The sequence below is a fragment of the Porites lutea genome, chromosome 3 (genome assembly GCF_958299795.1).
Source record: "Porites lutea chromosome 3, jaPorLute2.1, whole genome shotgun sequence".
NCBI lineage: Eukaryota > Metazoa > Cnidaria > Anthozoa > Scleractinia > Poritidae > Porites > Porites lutea.
Window position 1 is genome coordinate 7,722,120 of NC_133203.1, and position 25,342 is coordinate 7,747,461.

The window sequence follows — 25,342 nt, forward strand, 5'->3', positions numbered from 1 at the left end:
CTTTATCATAATGGCACTGGACATTGATCAAGTACTGGAGCAAATCGGCAGCATGGGCCGATATCAGATCCGCTTTATAAGCGCCATGTGTTACCTTGGATTCTTCGTATCGGGATTTCAAACCATGATCATGACCTTCATTGCAACCGAACCCGGATGGCGTTGCGTGACCAACAGTACCTTGTGTAACGCAACAGGCGTATATCGTCCTGGAGACGTGGGTTACAATGACCGGTGTGATAGAAAACTGCCTAGTTCCGAATGGGAGTATGAAGATACTTTCACATCAACAGTTACTGAGGTATGTACCGGTCAATTGGAGATTTCAGGTCCTCATCTCCTGGTGAATTCCTATAGCTTTAGGAAAAGGGCCCTTTGCACGAAACGGTCACGCGGTACAAAAAGCACCTAGCCGGGATGTAGCAGCTGCTAGGAAGCTGAAAGCCAATTGGTTTGCTACCCAAACCCGAAAACAATGGAAATCAATGGCAAACAATGAATTACCATTGTTTAAAAGAACGAATCAGGAAAGACGTTACGAGCGGCTCTTACATTACCGCCTTGCTGGTTGGGAAACGTCCCAGAGGGGCAAGAAAAACAAAGTGATGACATCATTCAAAAACTGAAGCTAATAAATATCCTTTCTTTTCAAGGTCCCACTGCCTCATTTGCCATCCAGCAAGGTGTTTTTTTAATCATGTTTCGTGTAAAGGACCCATTGAGTTGGTCAAAATATCATTCCTGGGCAAAAAATATTGCTCAAATACCCCACCTTATTTTGGCTATAAGAACCCGATCACAGACCCCTACCTCCGGTAAAAAAAGGATCAATTTAGGTTTCTGGGAAACTGCCCACCTACCCCTCCCCTAAGCCATCATTTTGCCTTAAGTGAGAAGTAAGTGTTATAATGTTAGCTTAGGGGAGGGGTAGGTGGGCAGTTTCACAGAAACCTAAATTGAGTCTTCCCCACCCCCTTCCACCGAAAAAAAAACAGTGGAGAAATTTAATCGTATTCCAAGGCAAACAGGTAACGTTAAAGTTACTTTTTATCTCAGCTTACAGTTCTTGCATATCTTTTCGCCCTTCCTTTCTAGCTTCATACGAAGAACACAGCTTAGCCTCCAACATCAGATATCGATCGTCACCATTACTTGCACCGAGGATAGTATCATAACTACAAAATCCGTTGCTATGGGTTTTACCATGCTGAATTGTCGACCACAGGAATGACTCTGTCTTTCATTTTTTTATGAAACAAGTTCGCGTTGAGTGAGAGAATTCTTGTATCAAGATTGGGACAAGATTGCATAAGCTATGACTTAGAATATTTTGGTTTCTGAATGAAAAACACAAATTCTAAGAAAAAGAGCACCTTAATTGGATCAATTTAGGTTTCTGGGAAACTGCCCACCTACCCCTCGCCTAAGTCAACATTAACACTTACTTCTCACTTAGGGCAAAATGTTGGGTTAGGGGACGGGTAGGTGGGCAGTTTCCCAGAAACTTTCAATTGATCCCCTTAATTTTCCCCATTCATTTCTTCCTTCCAGTGGGATCTCATCTGTGACAAGTCAATTCTTGGAAGTGTCTCATCTTCGGTCATCTTCGCCGGATGGCTTATTGGAAACGTTTTACTCGGATGGATCTCGGACAAGTTCGGTCGTCGTAAACCTTTGTATTTTACTGTATGTCTGGCAGCAGTGTTCGGCTTTGCTGGCGCATTTTCTCCTCTCTTCTGGTTATTTGTGTCAGCAAGATTCTTTGTGGGATTCATGCTAGGTATGTCAAGTGCAATAGTGATAGAGGTGATGATACTGATGTTAGGATACAAACAACGGACCTTTCCAACTTCGTTCCCAAGGCTCTCTCATACTCATCCAGCGCGAGAGAGGGAACCCTGGAAACGAAGTTTCGGTTTTTTTCCTTTACAGTACAGTTCAAATCCTCTTGTCGGTAAACCTGTTACCATGGAGTTGCACTGGCGACTACACGGTCGACTAGTGCAGCGAAACCGCTCTTATCCTGTGTAGACCTCTTTGCCTGCTCAATGGGGAAATTTAATAATTTAGCGATATTTATCCAAAGGTCTTGTTTGTATGGACGCCTAGACTTCGCAAACAGCACCTTCTCTGTCAGCGTAGTGTATGGACAACGGCAAAAATGACTAGTATATTTTAAATATTGGCTCATGGTCACATTTCTTTCTCTCCTCGCCAGGAAAGTCCTCCTCCTTCTCTGTTTCATTTTTATTGTTCTCCCTCCTCCTTCTCCACCACATTTTTTTTTAACAGGCAGGTTATTTAGAAGGTCAGACAAGTTAAAACCGGGCTGTATATAAAAAGTCACAGCAACAAACCAATGAGTGGTGCCGAATCTCCCAGTTGTAGACCTGGATCAGTACAATTAAACTTGTAGAAAAATATGAAACGGCAAACTGAACCTTACGGCAAGGCGATCAAGAAGGAAACAAAAGAATAAAACAAAAAAAAATTATATTTAAACAAATTACCTAATGTTTCGGTTTGAAAACAAACCTTCTTCAGGGGCTAAAAGAAAAATGGAAATAAAACTAAAAAGTAAAAAAAGTTTCCAGTTTTAAAGGAAGCTAAGTCACGCTATTCAATATCTTTTCCAAAGATAAAACTTTTTTTGCGTCAATTAAATCCTAAACATAACGGTCCATTTTTGTTACTCAAGACCATGTTTAGGCATTGAAACTGTTTCCTGTCGTCTTTTGCAACGGATGGCAAGGATGGACATGGACTTAAACTTGAAAAAGTTGGGTCAGTGTCATAGAATGCGCAATTAATAGTAGTTACTTCTTTTATGCTAATTTTTTTGTTTAAGTACTTTTTTGCCATAGGACGCTATTGCGTAACTTTTAATTGTTGCAGTTGGTACTTTATTGTTCGTTATAAAACTAATTCGGTAGAGTATTCATCGTAAGCTGTTCTATTGGTTGTAAGCCGTTAATTACCGGATCAGACCTTTTACAATGGTCCCTTTTGCCACACCTTGCGTTTGCATGGGATTTGGAAATCTTGGATATTAAGAAAGAGCCGCGTCGCTAAAAAAGTCAGTGCGGAGGGCGCGTTCAGAGAAAGTGTAGGAGAGAGAGACCTTGAAGCACAACCACTACTGAAATCCGTTCAGCAGAGGCGTCCCCTTAAAAAAAAAAGAAATCATTTTGTCAGGAGGAAAGCGGTTTGATGTGCTGTAAAAGTTGAGAGAGCAGGAGAATTATTGTGGCGACCGTAACGTCGCTCCACGACCGTAACATCTCTCCAAGAACGGTTGCGGAAAACCAAACTGAACTAGAGAGCAGCGACAGACCGGGAGACCGAAGCCGGAGCAAGTCTGTGAAAGATTTAAGAGTAAGGCGGCCTACTGGAGTTTAGAGGTTTTGGGATTGAGTAAAAGTCGTGTTGTGTTCGGAAGGAGTCGCGGCGGGCTGGACTTAAGGAAAGAAAAGGAACTCTGTTTTATACGTAAGGTGAACTAAAAAGGGAACAATTACTGTGTGTTCGAAGAAGATAATTTGTAAATACGTTGTAGATTAAGTAGTTCAAAAATTGCTGTGTATTTTTGAGCTAAAAAAGCAATATCGCATTAGTCTTTAGAAATTAGAATAATTACCACGTTTTAATTGTTTAGTGAAACGAGTATACAGATACGTTAAGTTAATCTTAAAATCGTGGACTGTTGGGAGTATTGTTTTAATAAACATATAGAGCATTATTTTTTTATATACGTGTTTTCTTGAGTTTGTCTATGCTCGGTGTTATCGTTGGAGAAGACTCACTTTTGTGGCAGGTTTCGTCACAGTCAACTTTTTCGAGTTTCACTGCTTTGCCCTCCCCCGCCCCCCCTCCTGCATTTTGTGTATGGGCAAAGACACAAAGTAATAACCTCAGGTCAGAACTGACCTAAAACGGCAAAATCTGATTGGAATCACCAACTAATGGCTCTTACCGTTACCGTTTTGAAAAATCAGTTTGTACAATTTGTTTCAGGCGGATCTGGGCTGGTGCAGTTTGTTCTTATCACCGAATTGGTTGGCATACAACACCGTCATTCGGCTGGAATCATCAGCTTCTTTGCGTGGGCCACATCTCTGATGACCATTCCCCTGTTTGCCTACTTCATTCGCGACTGGAAGCTTCTCAATACTGTACTGTCCGCACTGGGCTTACCATCCTTGTTTTTTTGGTGGTAAGACAAATTAGAGAGCATAAGAAGCAGAGTTTTTGAGCGACGGTCGTCAAACGGAAGTGGACTTTTTGCATCATTGGGGAGTGGTTTGGTTGAAACTCTAGCTCGGGTAAATCGTCTTTATGAGAGAAAAGAAACTTGGCAATACAAATTTGTTAGCGTCAAGGCATATAAAAAGGGAGATGGCCTCACTTCCGGTTGACGTACGTCGCTCAAAAACGTCTTTGCTTGAGCTCCTTATTATTAATCTGGCCTCCCGTTGAAAGTGGGGGGAGGTGGGGGAAGATACTGCTGACACTGTAGACTACGCATAGTATAGGCTGTTTACAGTTCCCCTAGTTTTTCTCTCTCCCCGCTGCGTGTCGCCTTTTCTCGAGTGGGGTGATTTTCACGCGCGCTCTACTGTCCCTGAGGAAAAATGGGGGACTACTCGTAGTCTATAAGCTATCCGGCATGGTGTGAAAATAACCGTAGTATCGCATAACAATCACTTCATTTATCACTCACAGGCTTATTCCAGAATCTCCGAGATGGCTTCTAGTTAAGGGCAAAGTAGAACAAGCCGAGAAAGGCCTGGCGGAAATTGCGCGATTCAACGGGAAGGAAATGCCCCAGGAACCATTACTCGCTCCAGTGGATGGGGAAAAGTCATCGGGCGGTTTCCGCGACTTGTTTGCTACTCTGAAAATGTCTCGAATTACACTGGTATCCTGGTTTGGATGGTGAGTCTGAGACCTTTTATAGAGTACATTGGAATGATGATAGACAGCTTTTTTTCGATTTCTTACGCGAAAATCAGCGCCGTTTGTGATGCGACTTCGATGAAATCCACAGTGAAATGTTTGATCACGTGTGCTAAAATTTTGATAATTTAGTTGCAACCCAAAGGATTGTGGGAAGACATTCCAATCCTCTTTGTTGACTACGAATGGTCTCTCATGTTGAGCGAGCGAAATGCGCGAACCCGCGTTAAAATATGCCACGTGCGTTGTGGCAATTTTCACGCGCGCTCGCGTATTTTACTCATTCAACTACTTCTGAGGGAAATGAGAAATTACTCGTAGTAGAGAGCTTTAATTAGTAGCCAGGAGGAAGGACAAGTTATCAAAAAACCATAATCGTCATCCTTTTCAGAAATCTTCTTCAAGTTTGTTCATCTTGATTCCTTTTATATTTGCTTTGCCGTTTATACCTTCTTTTAACGTTCAGAGTGGTCTTTTTTTGTTTCACTCAATTTAGTGGCAGTTCTAACTGTTTGAATTTTGATAACTGTTCCGACACAGTACCTTTTAGTCTCCGAGTAAGCTAATTCCTGGACTCTCGTAAAAACTATAGGAAAATCTTCATACAGGCCATATGTGCACTCACTCTATCATTGTCTTTTGCCAGGTTCGTGAACTCTATGGTTTACTATGGCGTAAGTTTAAGTGCTCCTGTCTTGGGCGGCAACATGTATCTCAACTTCTTCCTTATCAGTGCTCTTGAGGTCCCCGCCAACTACGCCACAATCTTTTGTAACAGAAAGTAAGTAAGGCTTTTCATTGTCAGCATATGAAATGCAAGCCTCTAATGCTGATTGTTTCAGCCGTTTTTATCCCTCTTTGTGATTCTATCGTGCCCCAATCTATGAGCATAAATCAATAATTCGATCACGTGGTAAAAACCCAGGTTACCCGTACGATCTCCCGCCAAAATGTGGAATTCTGCAGAGGGTTACTTCACGTTAGCTTACAAGGATAGAATGGACGTACAAATGCTGACGTCATAACCAAAATTTCTTGACTTCCCAGGTTATCCTAATTTTTAGCCATGGTGCTACGGTTCGTGGAGCTCCGCTTAAGTAGTATCTTTTTTGCGTTTAAAAAACTCACTTTACCAGACATTTGATAAATATGACGGTACCCTTTACCCTCTCAAGTTTAAGTTGCGTGTTTTCAGGTTTGGACGAAAGAAGACGGTTATTGTTCCCATGGTTCTTGCTGCGCTTGCGTCGATGGGGGCGGTGCTGTTGACCAGCAACAATGATGAAACCGGTGGGTAGAAAATCATTAAGAGAATCAGCAAACCTCAATTTCATTTGAACTTTATCAACGCCGATAACGTCAGATTTGTGTGTATATAGTTTTTAATCATAATCTTTTGTTGTTAAGCTGTAAGAAAATAAACTTGCTGGAAATGTAATACTTATTAGCAAACGTGCAATTGTATGAAGATTACATGTTCTGTTGCAGGTTTTTTTGTCGGGAGGATCTTAATGGCACTGACAGCTAAGTTTTTCATCACAGTCTCCTTCAACGCCATTTATGTGTTTTCTGCGGAATTATTTCCAACCGTCGTCAGGTACCGTGATACTTATGATCTCTAATTTAAACCAGAAAAAGGTGCAATTGATAGGAGTAATGGCAAATGTAACGCATTAGTTTTTGGCGTTGACGGTTGGTTTAGCGTGCACAGGGGCTGTGGAACCGGCACTTTGCATTCCGCCCTTTAGTTGTAATTAATGCTCCGCACCTCAGTTTTCCTGCGCTTTACTAAAGCTGCAACGTTTTTTGTGTTCTGTGCAGTTTCGTCTTGTTGATTATTGTAGACTTTGCATCAATTACAGGCCTCTAACAAACTCCACAGACTGTGTCACGTGTATCTCGACCCTTGAACCTCGTTTTCTTTTGTGACATGATCAGAAAACTTGTAGATTGCGAGCAGTCTCTGTTTTTCTCCAGATTCAGTGAGGGAATTGCACGCGCGCGGAACGAACGTCGAGCGCCGAAGCTACGAGACGCAAGAAACTAGGGTGCCTCTGCCCTCGCAAGCCTTCAGTTACGCGCGTGATCATTTTCGTGTGTCGCGCGTTTCGTTTGACGGACTAAGAAAAGAGGTAACCTTTTCGTAGCCTAGAAAACTTGAAACTTCAGGGCAAGAATTTCGAGAAGGACAAAGTGGACAAAAAAATGGCATTTAATTTTATTATCAGTTCTGATTTGTTACTTTTCTTTAAGAAATACTGGAATGGGAACAAGCTCAGGAGCTGGAAGGATTGGGTCTTTCTGTTCTTCATACATTGTTTGGTTGGTAAGTACGTGCTTTTAACAATTATTGATTCTCGTTTCTTTCCTCCCGAAGATGGTGGTGGGTTTAGGGGTGTCTCTATGACTTTTGGGTAAGTTCAACTGCAATGGCAACGCTTTGCTAAAACTCATTATCTTACTCCATTATAACTATACAGTCAAACCTCTTTAATACGGACACCAAAGGGACAGAACCAATTGTCCGCTTTATAGAGGTGTCCGTATTATAGAGGTAGGGAATGTATGATTTTTGGCATTTCTGGGACCAAACGAACTGTCCGTAATAGAGAGGTGTCCGTATTACAGAGGTGTCCGTAAGGAGAGGTTAGACTGTACAGTAGTTAGAAAAAGGAAATGTTCAAACAAGTGATCAGTTTTCCATAAATAATTGAAAGGTGGCCGTTTTTGAAAACAGTTTGTAGAGCGTTTTCACTCATTTGGCTAGCAGCAATGCAAATTTATTGGAACAAAAGAAAGTTTTTACAAAAGAAAAAACTAGGTTTAACTCCTACATGATTGGTTTAGAACACCAACATGGCCGCCGCTTCATTGTTTTGGGACACCATTATGGCGGACATGGTGACGTCATGTGAAAATGCTCTATAATTCGCCATTAGCAGAAGTATTCTGTTGTGTAATAACTATGAGGTGTCTGCCCTCATTTGGGGGTATCCATTCAATTCTAGCCACTTGCATTTTACATCAAACTAAACTTCTTGAAAACTTTAACCTTTACAGCATATATATGACAGTACCCCCCCCCCCCCCACCCCCTTTCGGTAACATACTCTCCATCATATGTCTCAGTGTTGCCGAAAAGAGTTCCAAGCGACACTAGGTACGTAGTCAAGTACATTTTCTGATGTAAAAATACAATTTCCTTCATTTTAATTTATGTCATTTCGCAGATCCCTGGGAGTCTTTTTGAATAAACAAATTACATTTCGAAACTTTTTTGGTTTACAATTATTTTGATCAACAGACCCGAATACACGCACTCCTGCCCTATGGCATTATGGGCATTGGTGCTTTCGTGGCAGCCATGTTGTGCTTGACACTTCCGGAGACTAAGGACCAGCCCACAGCGGAATTAGTTCTCAATGATGTCAGTGATGTAGCAGTGAAAGAACGAAAAGAAAACCTTGACAGTGAGGATGAGAAGATGGAATTTACTTCAAGATTGTAAAAAAAAAAAAAACCAGTAGTACGTGCTGTGTCAGTTCTTGTCTACCTGCTGAAGAGAGGAAACGTAACCTTCATATAAAATGGTAAAAGTTGTATTAAGTCTTAACTAAACATCACCCAATCCGTACATGATTTTAATATTAAAACGTTTTAGACTTTTTACTGGTGAGAAGTATTAGTTTTTGTCTCCGTTTGATGAGCTCCCTTACGGCCTTAACTGTTATTTGATCATATCTTGAGCGATGGTCATTATCAAGGCCAAAACATGGCCTGTATGGCAGTGCAAAGTGGTTTCCCCGCGTGTTGTTTCGTTCTTTGACTATAGCCTAGGTACCAAGTTTTTCTCGGGGATAGATCAGAGGGTTTTATTGGCACTGGTTTATTCTGGAGCAGACGGTGTCGATGCTTACATTTCGAGCTGGGTACCTGTAGCTAGCAATCAGGCTCAACTGATTACTCATTGATGATATTGACCATTGATTAATTATGCCTGAATATGTGCACGTTTTAGAGAAGAAGGGGCGTACTAAAAGTTCAAGTGCTGATTAAAATTCCCTTTGGTGAGGTCCAATACAAATAGTGAAGATTATTACCATGTGATACGCATGCAAGGTACGTTCGATTCAAAAACAAATATTGGGAAAGGAATTAAAGTGATGCAGCTGATGACTTTGCTGTCTACAAAGCTGCACAAATTTTCGGTACTAACCAGCGTGTTTATTCAGTAAACGGGGAAGGAAAAATGGCTATTATAAAATTCTTAATTCAGTTATCGGTCGCTGTTTTACTCTCGCTGTCCATCGTGGATTCTTGTTCGCTTGACTATGACTGTGCTTCTTCGGAGAGCATCGACCTGGTGAGATGCTGCAAGGGTGAATGCATCGGCAAACACACCAATTGCCCGCTGGGGACAGAAGATGCAATAATTGCTCTTGTTTTTGTCTGTGTTGTGATTGTTGTCGCGGTCTGCTTGATCTACTGCTGCTGTTCATGTCTAAGATATCGACAACATTCAACAGGAAAACTTGGAATGAGAAGTGCACCGCCCTATCAGAAGCTCATGAACCACTCCAACGAAACTAACGTCACTAACAAGGCTGCTTCTTCACTAAGCATTGATGTGTTCTACCCACAGCCCTCATCACCAGTGCAACAGTACGCTATCAGACACCCAATGGAAGTCAAAGATGATCTTGACGGATTTGCATAACTCAGAGGCAACCTGTAATTTTCTTTTTAGGATTTCATACACGAGGAGTATAGCTGACTAAGCGGCGTGGGAGGTGTTTCCACCATCTCCCATAGAGGGAGAGCACTTCTCTATACCGACTGATATTAGAAGGATTACCAAGATACCGTGTAAGGAATTCATTGAAAAGACGTCAATACCAGGGTTGAGCGATCAGGAACCTTGTGAATATGCGTGATTTTATGCGTTTGTTTTTTTTTGACATTCTTGCAAAATGACCAGATCAATGGAACGAAATTGCATACTTGAATAATTCAGTCTAATATTGTGTTAATGAAATTGTTACACAGTCAATCTCAAAAAGAAGTACACGGCTTTCCTTATAATCTATGCCTGCAGTCATTCTTCGGTCATTTTCCTTGGCTCTTTATTGGCCATTTTGGGGCAAGTAAACCCGGGGGGAGGGTACTTCCTTATAAAAGCCTAATGGGGATGCGCCGCAGGATGGGTTCACATTTTCAAGACTGGATTGGCTGTAATGGGGTCGCATTTTCAGTAGAGTTACTACAATGGGGTCGCACATTTTCGGATTTTTGGGGTCAGAAAGTTCTTTATATGACACGGTTAGCAAACGTACCAGAATGTCTGTACTGTAGGTGAAAAGTAAAGTGTTCTTCATTCACTTCAAAAAATGGGTCAATTCATTTTAGGGTGACCTATTTAAAGGCTCCAACATAAATCCCCTTATTTTAAGTAACCGGAAGACTTGGGATAATCGCGAAATGGTTTCAAAGGATGCGGAGTCTATTTTTCAGCGACATTTTCATGGACGTCGCCGTTGTCTGATCGTAAGGCCCGGTTCAGACGCCGCTCCACTCATGTGCCGAACCTAACTGATGAATTAAGTACGGCAAAAGAGCGGCGTCTGAATCAATTTGGTACGGCAGTTTTAGTTCGGTGCGGCAAAAGCGTTAAGTTCGACAGAGTCTGTCAGTTATGTCGCGTTTTGTCTTGAAATATGAACAGGATTTATTTATGAGCAAACAAACTTGATGTCAGACATTTGGCAAGAACATGGTAAAGCGAAAAAACATACTGCGCATCTCCCTGGTGTTACTTAGCAACCATGAAATATTACAGAGCAATATCAACACACGTTTTTTTATAGGCCTTATTCAAATACACCATATTACTCTTCGTTTTACCTCCAAAATATGGGTAAGACGGCAAAATGCAGCTACCTGTGGAACCACCAAAAAATTGCGCACTGCGTGATCCACCCAACGGGGTATGAAGTCACGCAAAGAGGCAGTCACGCGAGGGAATCGGGAAGCCTGGAAGGTAGCCTGCGATCATGCCCTCTCCCAGTGATCAACCTTGTGATTTGTTTTCGGGAGCAGGGCGTTATTTTTTTCCCTCTCGAGCCAAAGAAGCCAGAAAAAAATAACGCCTGATCTCAGGTTACCTGGAAGGAAAAAAGCATTGCCAAGCGGTTATTCAGGGTTATTATGGATGCAGACGAAATCCTCGAAGAGATAGGAAGTTTTGGATTTTTCCAAAAGCGAAATGCCGTCTTTCTTGGTCTTATTATTTTCGTTTTGACTTTCCAAACGGTCTCGATGGTGTTTATCGGAGGTGAGCCAACATGGCGGTGTACCGCAAACAGCAGCGTTTGTACGCAAAATGCAACGATCAGCCCAGATGACGATTATTATAAAGCACGATGCAACATGTCCTCAGAGGACTGGGAATTTACTACCGAGTTTACTTCCATAGTAACAGAGGTAAGAATGTTTGATCTCTGAAACTACAGAGTGAAAAACTAAAGCTATTAAATACCGTAAAATTCCGAAAATAAACCCCTCCAAGTATAAGCCCTTCCAAATATAAGCCCCCCAAACTGGTAACGCAAAAAACCCTCCGTTAAATCGCCCCTCCGAATATAAGTCCCCTGGGGGCTTGTACTTGGAAAATTGCCCTCAAATACAAAGTAAAACAAAGCAAAAATGGTAAGTTTACTTCCAACTATAAGGCTAGCCCAATCGATTTTGAAACGCAAATTTCCCTCCGTAGATAAGCCCCTCTGAATATGCGCCCCTTCAAAAATAAGCCCCTCAGAAAGGGCCTTTGAAAAATATAAGCCCCAGGGCTTACTTTTGGAATTTTACGGTATTCAATACAACTGATTTATGTAAAAAGTCTTCTGTCCGCAAAATTGTGAGCAAATGAAACTTTATAAGCTTGATAACAAAAAGCTAACAAGCAGAGGGGTTGTGTGAACTATCTGAATTCTTTGCTAGTTTCATCCCGGAAGCAAGGGGGAGGTGGGAGGGGGTGGAGGGGATACTCCCTTAACTCTTTAAGCCCTAAGAGTGATCAGCATCAAATTTCTCCTTGTAATATCAATTCTTTGTTAAACAGAGAGTGGTCATGAGAATCACAGACATGATCACACAAGATGCATTTGCTAGATATTTTATCAACTTCTCCCCACTACTTCTGTGGGAAATGAATAGGGGTAACAAATGAGAATTCAAATTTGATCTTAGGGTTTAAAGGGTTAAATTGACTAAATGAGTGTGTCGGCAGGGCCGCCACATCTTTGAAACTCTCATGGAGCTATTTCAGACAAAAGGAGATGAATATGAAACCCTGTTGCAAACAGGAATATTAAAATAGTAGGCTTACCCTAGCCTGCGGCTGGCTCAATGATAAAAGGACAAGGGGAATGTAGATTTGCTCCTAAGAATCATGTACCTGAAGCCTAAAGGATACCTCTTTTGGGCGTAGCCTCCCAATATGGGCCAAAATAGGATGTATCCCCCCAACTCAGCCAAAAATAGATACTGCAGGGTTTGTACAGGTCATGGAAAACCTGGAAAGTCGTGAAATTAAACAATACAGTCAACTCCCAGTAACTCGAACCCTCTATAACTCGAACCTCCTGTTAACTCGAAGCAATTTTCATTTCCCTTCTGATCATTTTCTATATAATTTTACCCTCGATAACTCAAACTCCCGATAACTCGAGCTTTTTCCCATTTCGAATTAACGGGAGTCGACTGTAATTTATTTCATTTTCCAGGCCTGGAAAGTCATGGAATATAATATAATTGTTGGTCCTTAAAAGTCATGGAAAATTAAAGTTTTGTTTGATAGATTGGTTAATGTAGATGACGAAGCAGGGACAATGTGAGATAGAGAGGAGTAATTATACAGCACAAATGGCAAGCATTTCGGCGGACATCAGAGTTTGTGTCTGCTGAACTGCTTATGGTCAAAAAATACCTTAAAACAAGGAAAGCTTTGAAAATTTTTTAAAGTAACAGCTAAACCTAAGGCCACGGAAAATTTAAATTGTCATAGAAAAGGTCATGGAAAGTCATGGAATTTGAAGAGATCAAAAGAGTATGCATCCTGTACTATACTACTTACTTATTGTTTCTTTATTGATAAATAAGTACACAAAGCACAAGTTAATGATAATAAGATGCCAAAGCCAGAGGCTTATATGGCGTAGGTCAGAGAGTTACAATCTGCTGCTAAGTTACAATGAGAATAAAAATTAATAAGTACAAGATTTACAGAGAGAAGGCAAACTGTTACAACATATAAAGAATTATTACTACATATAAAGCAAAATAAACTTAACAATAAAATTAAGAATAGATGATAGTGTGCAAAAAGAAAAAGAAGAGAGTGTGCAAAAAGAAAAAGAAAAGAGTTTGAAGGTACCTCTGGTACCTCTCAATAACACAAAGCTCTTTTGGTCCTAAAGATACCTAATGGTTGTGTTTGTAACTTTTAATAATAGACCCAAGTTAAATCAGTCCCTTTGGTGTTTGAATTTATAGGAGGTTTGACTACTATTATTTTAATTTTCTTATGAACACCAAAGGATGCTAAAAACTGGTATAAAAAAGTGTTTGTCAACTTTTAACACTCTAATTTTTTTGCAGTGGAATCTCATTTGTGGGAAGGAATACTTTGCCAGTTTGTCGCAATCAATGCTGTTTATTGGATGGATCCCAGGAGCATTTATCATTGGAAGATTGTCAGACAAGTTTGGACGCAGACGTGTCTTGTTCCCAGCTGTATTTGTTGTTGCTGTTACATCATTTGCCAGCTCTTTTGTACCTGTTTTTTGGTAAACTAACATCTAATCTGGAATTGCCCTTGCTTGCTATTGTATTCACTGATACCTTTGCACACAAACCAATATTTACCCCATATAAGGAAATCCAAGACAGTCTTGGATTCTTGATGATAGATTCTGGATTTCAGATAATGGATTCCAGATTTTTTCTGAGTGGAAATTAGATTCCGGATTCAAATTGTTTAAGTGGGATTCCGGATTCCTTGAGCTGTATTTGGGATTCAAAACCCCAAGGTTCCAGATTCCACAAGCAAAAATTTCCTAGATTCCAGAATCTAGTTTCACTTACATAGGGCGAAGCCAATACTCCTGTAGTACATTACATAATATTGTTAAATGCGCAGGTCTGGAGTATTGGCTTGTATTTAAAGTTATCAATAAAATAATAATTAATACAATAGCAAGTTGAGGTTAATTTATTGTTTAGTTTAGTGGGGCTTGATCTTTGCCTTTTCCATGTTCCGTTTGATTAAACTCTGAGTAACCTTGATAGTTTACTCATGCCATCATTTTGTGTATGTTTTACTGATTCAAAGGTTGTTCTTGACCCTGCGAGGCATAACAGGTTTCTTCCAAGGGGGAGTTTACATTACTTTATATGTGCTGGTGATAGAGTTTGTTGGCCCCAAACATCGCAGTTTTGTAGGGACCTTGATGTGGATATTTTACACAAGTTCTTTAATGCTACTAAGTGGATTGGCATATGGAATACGGGAGTGGAGAACACTGTCCATTGTGATCTCAGTGCCAGCATTTCCATTACTCATCTTTTGGAGGTTCGTATTCTCTCAGAGAGGGGTAGACTGAATCTGTAGGTGGAAATTCCTAGGTATATAGCAGTTTCCATCTAGGTATTATATAAATAGTGACGTTCCTGTTGTACTTCCCCATGCACCAAATACAGATTGTACCCCTCCAAGTTAAAGGCAAAAACTGTAAATAAGGAAATTATAATCTGTGCTGCTTTCATTTTCCTCATGCTCTCTAGAATCAGTTTTTTAAGAAATTCCTTTAGCATCCTTTTTGTTGTGCTGAGGTTTTCATACTCAGGGAAAATATCATTAATTTTTAACTCAAAACCATGAGAGGAAAGATTCTACACGGCTGTTAATATTGGACCTTGTTCTCAGCAGCACCATTTTTTTACCCTGCAGCACCATAATGATTATATAAGGGAGTTAATAAGAAAACAGGGAACTGTAAAGTCAAGTCAATAGATGCCAGGAAACTCCACAGTGGCATTTAGCAACTGAATCTGTGTGTACTTGAATAATTTACCAACAAGAATAATATAGCCGAACCCGTATTAAGCGGCACCATATTATGTGGTCACCCTCTATTAAGCTGTCAGTTTTCAAAGTCCCGAAAATTACCTCCCATGATGTACTGTAATTTCGACCTCTATTAAGCAGTCACCTCTATTAAGCGGCCACGTTCACCATTTGTGAAGTCCCAATGGGACCTTTTCTATTATCTTGACCTGTATTAAACGGTCCCACGGTGTCAATTACTTGTTGATACAGTTTCAAATACTGTAACACACGAGGCACAACAGTAATTGTTGCAAAAATAAACAAGGAAATCAACATTGATTTCCTTGTTTATTTTCGCAAATCCTTAAAATGCTGGAAATGTCGAATGTTTCTATTTGAGGTCAAACGTCTGATCTGATCAGCACTGGAGATCGAATTCTTTGAACTGTATTTCTTGCAACCTGTATTAGATGGTCACACTGTATTAAGTGGTCACTTAGCCATTCCCTGAGGGTGACCACTTAATACAGGTTCTACTGTATTGTCTTAGACTGCCAACTGGTAGTCTCCTTCATAGCTGCTTGGTCCGGAGTCAGACAAGCTCTGCTTGGGCGGGAAGCTTGCATGACTCCAGCTTGTGGCTGTGAAGGAGACAGCCACCTGTAAACTTGCTCTGTCATTTACCTTAAGTGATATTGTCCTTTCTTGCATAAATGATGTTTTAGTGTATAAAATTACCTAGAGATGAGTTGAATTTATAATGAGTCTTAACAGTCAGGCCTTTTTTTCCAAGGTGGGTTCCAGAGTCATGCCGGTGGCTGATAGTTCACAATAAAGCAGAAGAAGCTGTAAAGGTTTTTTCATCTATTGCTTCAGCAAATAACGCAAACCTTCCTGATGATAAACTGCATGTTGAAATGAGAGAACAGGCTGTGAATGAGGGTGGATTCTTGGATCTGTTTCGTACAAAAACTCAGTGTGTTAAGACTCTCATTCTTTGGCTTTGTTGGTAAGTAAAAGACTTCCCCTTTGTAAAATAAGAGCGGAAAGTTTTTTATTAAACTACTTGAAAACTTAACCATTTAAGATGCTGTGATCTTGTCTAATAGTCATGTTCAGTGGAACCATCACACTTGGTCTAATCCAGCCAATAAATCTCTCCTAGACAATGAGGGGCCGTAAGCTGGGGCCTGGGTTTGTTTAGAAAACTTTTTGGAGGACATTTTGGGAGAGCTTAATGAAGCCTGTGAGTGGTGACGGGTCACTAATCTTTTGTGACTTGCTTGCACATTACCCATGACCCTTACAATGACATCCAACAAAATCACTAAGGAACTTTGTGGCAGGAAAGGAAAGCTGGAACATTGCAAAAGAAGTCAATAATGTATATTATTATTCATTCAAAATATTTCTCTGATTCTGATTGGCTAAAAGCACACGCGTAACTCACCATAACCAGTTACTGATGACCAAATTTGGAAGAATTTTGTGTTTAATGAGGAAATGACATGAAAAATGCAGCGTTCTTGCAGGTTAATGCACTGTTAACCGAGAAGACCTGGGGATGAGGTTGAGTTGTTTTGGTTGTGAAAACAAAAAATGGTGGACATTTCACTCATTTCAAGAGTAAGAACTAGGCAAAATAATAGCTAAAAACACAAGAAGGGCGACATCTGCTATTTGGAGAATATTTGCGGAGCTGAACAACCCTAAATGTGCACTATCGAAGGTGAACTTAACATCGATGGAGATAAGCATGTTTTAGCTTTGTTTTTAAACTAGGAGGTATTTTGAATGAATAAGCTAAATTCAATAATTTATATTATTGAATTTGGCTTCCGTATCATATCAAGAATTATGGAGATCTCAGAGGGTGTTATCCGCCTTGGCCTACGGCCGTGACGGATAACACCCTCCTTGATCTCCATAATTCAGTTCTTCATAAGATACTCAGCCTCATTCATTAATTGTTAAAATTTAACAATTAATGAATGACACTATAGTTAAAACTGTTGACTGGTTGCTGTCATTAAATTCATATGATTTCAGGTTTACTAATTCCATGGTTTATTATGGAGTTCTGTTGAGTGTTGGAGTGCTCGGTGGAAGTTTGTATCTCAACTTTTTCCTCACAAGTGTCATTGATATTCCAAGCAATATTTTTGTCATGTGGTTCATGGGCTGGTAAGTATGATAATTGCTGCAGAGCGACCGAAGGGAGCGAGCAGCAACATAATCAGGATTTAAAGGAAATATATAAGGGGCGACGAATTCTCGAATTCATCACTTTTTACCACAATGCATTGCATTTAACCACACTTTTTACCACAATGCATTGCATTTAACCAGAGTGCATTGCGCCACGAACAACTCAAATAAAAACACGGGGAAGTTCGGTGGGTGAGAGAGTGCATCGTTCGCTGCTCAGACTTAGAGTTTTCTTTGTGGCAAATTTTCTACAGCACGGTTTGAGGTCTTACCAAATTTTAAGACACGCAGGAGTCTTTCAGATGAGTACGATGGTTAACTTGGGGATTGGATGTCAATTCAAGAGCCTTTTTGACTCGTCCAGGTGTTAAACCTGACGAGAAGATGAGCATTTGCTCTTCGACTCCGCAACACGGGGGATATACAAATTCCAGCTTGATGTGAAAGTGAGAAAATGTCATGCAATGCTATTCTTAAGAAACTGTATGAGCCGAAAATGGATGTGATTTTGACCATTCGCTTCAAAATAACAGCGGAAATCGAGATAACAAAACATATGTATTGTGTCCTACTTTGCAGACGAGGACGTGTATCGGCGTTTTGAAAAGCATAATTATGTTCTTTCATTCATTTATTGCCATGGAATATGCGTTTACATTGTTTTTTCACTGTCAACAGCTTGGTTAATGCGGCTGGCGATCATCTTGCCGGCGGAAGTTTCATGGAAAAGGAATAAAATGAAAGACTTTTCCTAACGACTATGTAGTCAGTCTCTGTGGTGTAGTGGTTAGGTGTAGTCGCGTCGAGTCGAAGGTGCCGGGTTCGACTCCTACTAAATTAGTTATTCCTTTTTTCTTTTTTTTTCCGATTTTTGTGTTGTTGTTTTCTATAAATATATAGCTAAATAACTGTTACTTAATAAAGCGCAACAAACAGCAAGAAAGTATTGTGTTTCCAGAGAAAATATCGTGCACCGTATATTAAATATATGGATAAACGATCTGAATTTCTATTATTTCCTACAATTTACTGTGGGAAAACCAGAGTTGATAACCACTTGATCATTTTCTAAACAACGTTCCCACGAGTTCTTTCTATAGACTGATAGTAATTATTCTAGTACTTTCCAACATGTAAATAGGACATTCAATGTCATTTTTGATTCTTTTAAGTCTCATTGCCTAACTAATGCCAGTATCAACAGAATGTGCCGCAGCATTACTATCTTTTAGATACCCTAGTTATGTTAACAGTGTTCTAAAACTTCTGATGAATTCTTTTGTCAGACAGTCTCTAATACACTTAAATAGTTGACTGTCAGTCATACAGTCAGTCAGTCAGGAGTCAGTCAGACAGTCAATTGGTCAGTCAGACAATGGTCAGTCAGTCAGTCAGTCAGACAGTCAGTCAGACAGTCAGACAGTCATCTGTCAATCAATCAGAGATATAGTCAGGAAGACAGTATGGTGGGTAGAAAGTCCATAAGACATGCATTTAGTACACAAAATATACACTCACACAGTTTTAGAGAATTAGTTGGATAGCGACATTGTCAGAGAAACTGTATCCATTAGACCACACAGTTGTTATGAGGACAGACCCAGTCAGACAGTAATTCGGTCAGTCTGTCAGTCCGTCAAATTGCCAGTGACTCTCAGACAAATGCATGGACAGCCATACTGTCTTTATCAATTCAACAGGACACCAAATTCGTTGGGCTACCTGTTCATCATTCAATTTGATAGACGTAATTTACCATCACCAAAAATACCACGCAGCCGACCGATGAAACACTATTAAACAAAGTAAAACTGATGCTGTCAAAGGAATGTGAGATTGGATCTCAATTTTTCTTCAAGTGGATATGAACTGATGTAGAAGTATTTCTTTATATTTTTTTCAGGCAAAGGCCAATTTTGTGTAAAAGGTTTTATGGTAGAAAGAGAGCGTTAATTCTTTGTATGACCTTGGCAGCCGTGTTTTGTCTCATCGTTTCTGTGATACAAGAGCTGACCGATTCAGGTAACGGCTAGATGTAGATAACTGCAAAATTATAGGTATGTTCACACTTACTCGAAACATGTGAAGCGTGGCCAAAAATGAAACACTTCTTCCCAAGTTTTAAGTTGAAACTTATCCGGGTCCTGCTCTCTTCTGAAACAGGCTCAAAGTACGATTTATCAGAGCTTAATTAAAATTATCTTGCGAAGTTGTTTCGATCACCTTTACGCAGAAGTTAAACGAACGTGAACGTAAAACACTTAACGGAAGATGGCAGCCAATGAAGACAGTAATTTTGTAGCGCTTGTACACACGCCTTACGTGCCTACTTAAGTTAACCGGATACATTCAGGGGTTTCTCAAGTGCAATTAATGGGGTGCGTTTCTGTTAATCTGCGGATACCTAAAACCCTATATCAAACTATTGCTTATTGAACTGGCTATGTTCTAGTTTTTTACTGCAGGCGCCCGAATAAGTTTTTAGACTTTTTACAGTACTTCTGGGGTCTCTAGCTAGAATCCGATAAATGGAAATCTGATAACGGTACTCTATACGGTCTTTTTAGCACGAATCAGATGGAGGGAACATATCGGTACTCTAGATCTTGTAGTGTCTGTTAGCAAGAATCAGATGAAGGGAACATAGCGGTACACTGGGGCTTAGTTTTTGAGTATAACTGAAGTTTGTAGCCGTAGTAATTGGTAGTTCATTACGTTATTTCTTCTTTTCAGGTGTTACAGCTTTGCGCATCATTTTTGCAGTTCTTGGAAAGTTCTGCATCAATGCATCTTTCAGCACAATTTATGTGTTTTCAACTGAGCTCCTTCCTACAGTTATCAGGTTTGATATTGTTATTTATTGACTAAAGATTTCAGTTCTGACTGCCACCCGGTTAGCCGCTTAGTTAGAAGAGTGCTGGCCTGCTGAACGGGCGGAACGAAAAACCTAGCTTCAGCGCCCCTCCCCTCAATAAAAAAACAAGGTCTTTGATCGTGATATCTCTGATTCAAACCCTTTTTCAGTTCAGACTTTCGTATCATTTAATTAGGTGGTGACGTGAAGCCGTTAGCATTGTCTCCCTTATCTTTACACATCCTGTGGCTGCAGTAGAGTGAGAACTGGCAGCGCTTCGCTTTTTTACCCTTTTTCATCCACAGTATCCAGAGTTAGAGCCACTTTCTACATGGTAATGAAGAGAATCACAGGAAAGTGCTATTCAGTAGCTTTCATTTGAATGGTCACACTTTAGGATTTCATCCACAGACTCAAAAGTTAGAACCACCTTGTACAGCGTAATAAACAGTACCACAGGAAAGAACTGCTCAGTAGCTTTGATTTGAATGGTCACACTTTAGGATTTCAGCCACAGACTCAAAAGTTAGAACCACCTTGTACAGCGTAATAAACAGAACCACAGGAAAGAACTGCTCAGTAGCTTTCATTTGAATGGTCACACTTTTGGATTTCATCCACAGACTCAAAAGTTAAAACCACCTTGTACAGCGTAATAAACAGTACCACAGGAAAGAACTGCTCAGTAGCTTTCATTAGAATGGTCACACTTTAGGATTTCATCCCCATAGTCAAAAGTTGGAACCACCTTGCACAGCATTATAAACAGTATCACATGAAAGTGCTACTCAGTAGCTTTCATTTGAATGGTCTCACTTTAACATTTTATCCACATAATACGGGACTTGTCAGAAATTAACAGGGGGGGAGGGGGGGTGGGAATTTTAAATTTGGGTTCGGAAATGAGGTGACCCATCCCTGCAATGGGAGTGAAATTTGCTAACCCTCCCCTTGACCGTGGCCTAAAATATCATGACCCTCCCCCTCTAGTATAAAAGATAAAATCTAGTTCTTGCAATACACTAGGGTGAGTCAGTATTATGAAAGCTCAAAATATATTTCTAATCTGTTCTTTGTAATGCCATATACATACATTTTAGATGACAGCATTAAGAGTCCGACTCTGATTCTGACAGCTGATCACTCGACTCCTATTTCTCCCAGTTTTTTTTTAGAAAATAAAGAACTCCTTTTTTCTTCTGTGGGTGAACCTCTACATGATCACGGACACATATTTGCATGACCCACCCCCTTTTAACGGGCCATTTTTCATGACCCCTCCCTTTTCTGCAGTCTCAAAAAGTTGTGACCCTCCCTCTATTTCCACCCCCCCTCCCCCCCTGCTAATTTCTGACAAGTCCCTAAGGGAAACTACTCCCTTGCCTGACTAGTTTAGCATTGTCTCCCTTATCTTTACACATCCTCTGGCTGCAGTAGAGGGAGAACTGGCAGCGCTTCGTTTTTTTACCCTTTCTCATCCACAGTATCCAGAGTTAGAGCCACCTTCTACATGGTGATGAAGAGAATCACAGGAAAGTGCTATTCAGTAGCTTTCATTTGAATGGTCACACTTTACGTTTTCATCCACTTACTCAAAAGTTGGAACCACCTTGTACAGCATTATAAACAGTACCACATGAAAGTACTGCTCACTAGCTTTCATTTGAATGGTCACACTTTAGGATTTCATCCACATACTCAAAAGTTAGAACCACCTTGCACATCATTATAAACAGTATCACATGAAAGTGCTACTCAGTAGCTTTCATTTGAATGGTCTCACTTTAACATTTTATCCACATAACAAGGGAATCTTCTCCCTTGGCTGACTAGTTTGCTTTCACTTTACGGTGTACATTAATTACTCTGAGCAATGAGAGCAATGGCCAACGATTTGCCAGGTCATATCAGACACTATTTACACAAAAGAACCAATCACGTTTCAAAGCTGACTTAATTGTATAATAACAATGGCGGGCTGGGCGCCAAGCGCGCGTGAAGAAAAGGCGCGTGAGGAAAACACAAAGTTTTTTCTTTTTATTGTGTTTTTGTAGGAACGTTGGAATGGGAAGCATGGCGGTATTTGATCAAACGGGTGCCAGCATCGCTCCGTTCGTTGTGTTACTGGTACGTCTTATACATGGTTGTAGTTAGTGACCTTATGCTCCTACAACGCAAACGTCAATAAATTAACTTCACATCCTTACAGATCTCCGCGATTATTAAGAGTTGAGAAATTAAGTCGCAACTCAAGGGAGCGGATAGGTATAGTTAAAAATTCACTCAAAATTTTCTCTGTACCTGATTAGCTTTAATCCATCAGCTAATTCTTCATAACCTGTTACAGCTGATCAAACTAACCAAATTTGAATTTGGTTTTGCTCCTATCCCCGTCATTGAAGTCAGTGACTTAAATCATTGATGATAAAATAGCAAATTATTAGTCTCACATTTTGTCGCGATTATTTCAACTCACTTTAAATGCCAAACGTCGGTGAAATTCCCTTGAGTTTACTTTTAGACAACCGCACCAAAGTTTAGAGAGACAAGAGAAAGAAAAATTCGTGGTTGTGAGTTCACGTACTCCATATAACGTCCACATGACGTCTCACAAGGCGATTTCACGTCCTAGAAATGCAGTGACGGCGAAGAAGTGTGCCAAAATGTGTGATCCTTGCGTAGAGTTGTTCAGCTATTGCTTTTTGGAGTTGTCGTTACCTTCGCTGTCGTTGTTGCTAAAATTTCCTTTATATTGATTGACGCCGAGCCTTCAGCAAACTAGCTGAGGCAGGCAACTGCCGTAGGCCATATCACAGCCTTTTCACGGACTGATTTATTTTTAGATACATTTTGGAGCACTTTTTCCCGCGAAAATGGAAGTTCCGCTTCGTCTGTTGGCGCATTCAGAGTGTGTCAGAGGAAATCGAAAAGCAATTTTGAAAAGGTCAAAAATACTATTTTCAGGTCTTTTGGTTTTGCTGGCTAGTTTGTAGGACTTGCAAGATATTCTAAATTCGAGCTAAAGTCGTTCTAAATATAAACTTGTCGATGAAAACGCCGTGACACGAGTACATGGAAATTGCTCTCTCCGGGTTTATGGACTCCTGTAGCCTGCGTAGCAGGCGCTAGGAAATAAATGGACGCAAGAAAAAACGCGCGCGCGAGGAGACACGCGTGTCTCCCTCGCGCGCGCCCGTTCTTTCTTGCGCTTATTTACTTCCTAGCGCCTGCTACGCAGTCTAGGACTCCTAGTGAAAGTAATTTTTGTCTCCTTTTAATTTTTTAGGGAAAGACCCATCCTGTGATTCCTTTCGCGATCATGAGTGGATTTGCATTCACTGCTGGTTGTTTATGTGGGTTACTTCCGGAAACTCTGGGAAAGCATACTCTGGAAACGTTAAAAGATACAACAGACATGAATTTAAGGCAGGAGCGTGGCGCCAATGAACCACTTGTAACCACACCCGAGGATTTGGGTCCAAGGGCCATTTAAACTACCGGCGAAGGTCCTCTGACCATATCTGTTTGAGCCCCACAGGTTTTACTATTTTTATGCCAGGGTTGGCTTAAAAGCACCGGCTACTTTGCTCGTAAAGGTCTTTTATTCCCGCGGGTATTTTTATTTTACCCGAGGGTTGCTCGTGGCTTAATGCTCCACCCGCGAAAGGAATCTGTAGTAACAACAGAACACCATCGGAACAACAACCAAAAACTTTAACTATTGTTTGTAAGAATATTGTATATTTTTTTAGATTTTTAATTCTAAATTATATAGCGTACTATCGCGTTCGAGGTACGAGAACGCAACCCCTAATTTCTGTTGGGTGTTTTATGCTTTTTTGTCCTGTGCAATTTATAAGGAAGGTTTTTTCAGATTGATTTGTGTCGACACACATTTGCTTCGCTTTGAGGCGCTTGTTTACGTTTTGTCTCACTTTGACGCGCTTAACTCACGTAGTGATTCGTGTGTCCTCGGCGTTCATCTTTCAAACGTTTGCAGAGGTCTGCTATTCTGTCTTCGTAAAGCGTTCATCTTTTAAAAGTTTGCTGAAACTTCGTAAAGCAGACATATTTCAAGAGTCTGCTGAAGGTCTACTATCGATCTGTGTTTACTGAATGTTCCAAAGCATTCATCTTTCAAAAGTTTGCCGAAGTAAAACACCCTGAGTAAAATTTTACTTTCGATTAAGCCTTCACTGTATTTTTTAGCATGGTTCGTCACTATCTTTGGAAATGTGTGCGACTCCTGGTGCATGCATTAAACCGCGTTGTTTTGCTCTGCGGCCGTTGTGCCACAAAGTAAATTTACCGAGTTGTGTAGCTTGGTGTGCATTGTGCCACAAAGTAAATCTACCGAGTTGTGTAGCTCGGCGGCCGTTGTGCCATAAAGTAACCGAGATATGAATCTCGGCGGCGCCATTTCATCATGACTTATGATATTTTCGGCACCGGACAAACGAACATTTTAGCTCTATGTTGTTTATTCGGAAAAACCTTTAAACCAGCTCACGGTTGTGCCACTCAAGTCACTGAATTCAACAAACTCGACCAAGTTACTGGAAAAGTTATTGACGTGAGCCGCACACACGTTCCACTGACTGTAGCTTTGATGATTCCCTTGAAACGTGTTAAATTGAGAGGTGTTGTGTAAGTGAACCAGTGTTCAAACACAATTCATTGTGCCCCAGCGTTCACCACAAAAACTGTGGTCTTAGGTCTTTATCCAGTAAATTAACACAAGTAAAAAAGACTTGCAAGTAATGGTTTCATTTTATAGTATAATTCAGTAATTGTCTCCACGTGGAATTCTCAATAAATAAAATTAATGATTACATCTAAAACGTTGTCAACTGTTTGCTTTTTAACAACACCTAGGCCGGGTTGTCCAAAGCTGGGTTAAGATGACCCAAAGTTGGTACGAAATTTGAATTCAATTATATTCAGGTTAATTCACTGTTTTGTCAACAAGTTGATGATTGGATGCTCTTAAAAATAAAGGGGAAAATTATCCGAAGAAATGTTTTTGAAAAGGTAACCCGGGTTAAGCGCTAATCGGCCTTCGAACAACTGCGCCCTGCAGAACATCTATTGCAACAGTAAAACAAAAAGTTCTATTTACACGCCCGACGCACTCTGGCCAGTGTCTCGTCAAATTACAAGCACTTGAGACGAACCGTATGATGTCACTAGCCTTCTTAATTATTTAATGATTTAAATAG

At 40.4% G+C, this 25,342-nt stretch overlaps 1 protein-coding gene across 1 annotated transcript; it reads left to right on the plus strand.

Moving 5' to 3' along the window:
- LOC140931516 (uncharacterized) lies at positions 1–24,936 on the plus strand. Its single transcript, XM_073381325.1, has 19 exons — positions 1–301; positions 1,552–1,780; positions 4,015–4,213; positions 4,723–4,935; positions 5,603–5,737; positions 6,152–6,246; positions 6,445–6,553; positions 7,210–7,282; positions 8,261–8,460; positions 9,463–9,618; positions 11,109–11,436; positions 13,612–13,799; positions 14,345–14,584; positions 15,855–16,070; positions 17,111–17,245; positions 19,173–19,291; positions 20,003–20,111; positions 22,178–22,250; positions 23,410–24,936. Exons 1-19 carry the CDS (start codon positions 11–13, stop codon positions 23,614–23,616), a joined length of 3,315 nt encoding a protein of 1,104 aa, XP_073237426.1. The 5' UTR covers positions 1–10; the 3' UTR covers positions 23,617–24,936.
- The last annotated feature ends 406 nt before the right edge of the window (positions 24,937–25,342 follow it).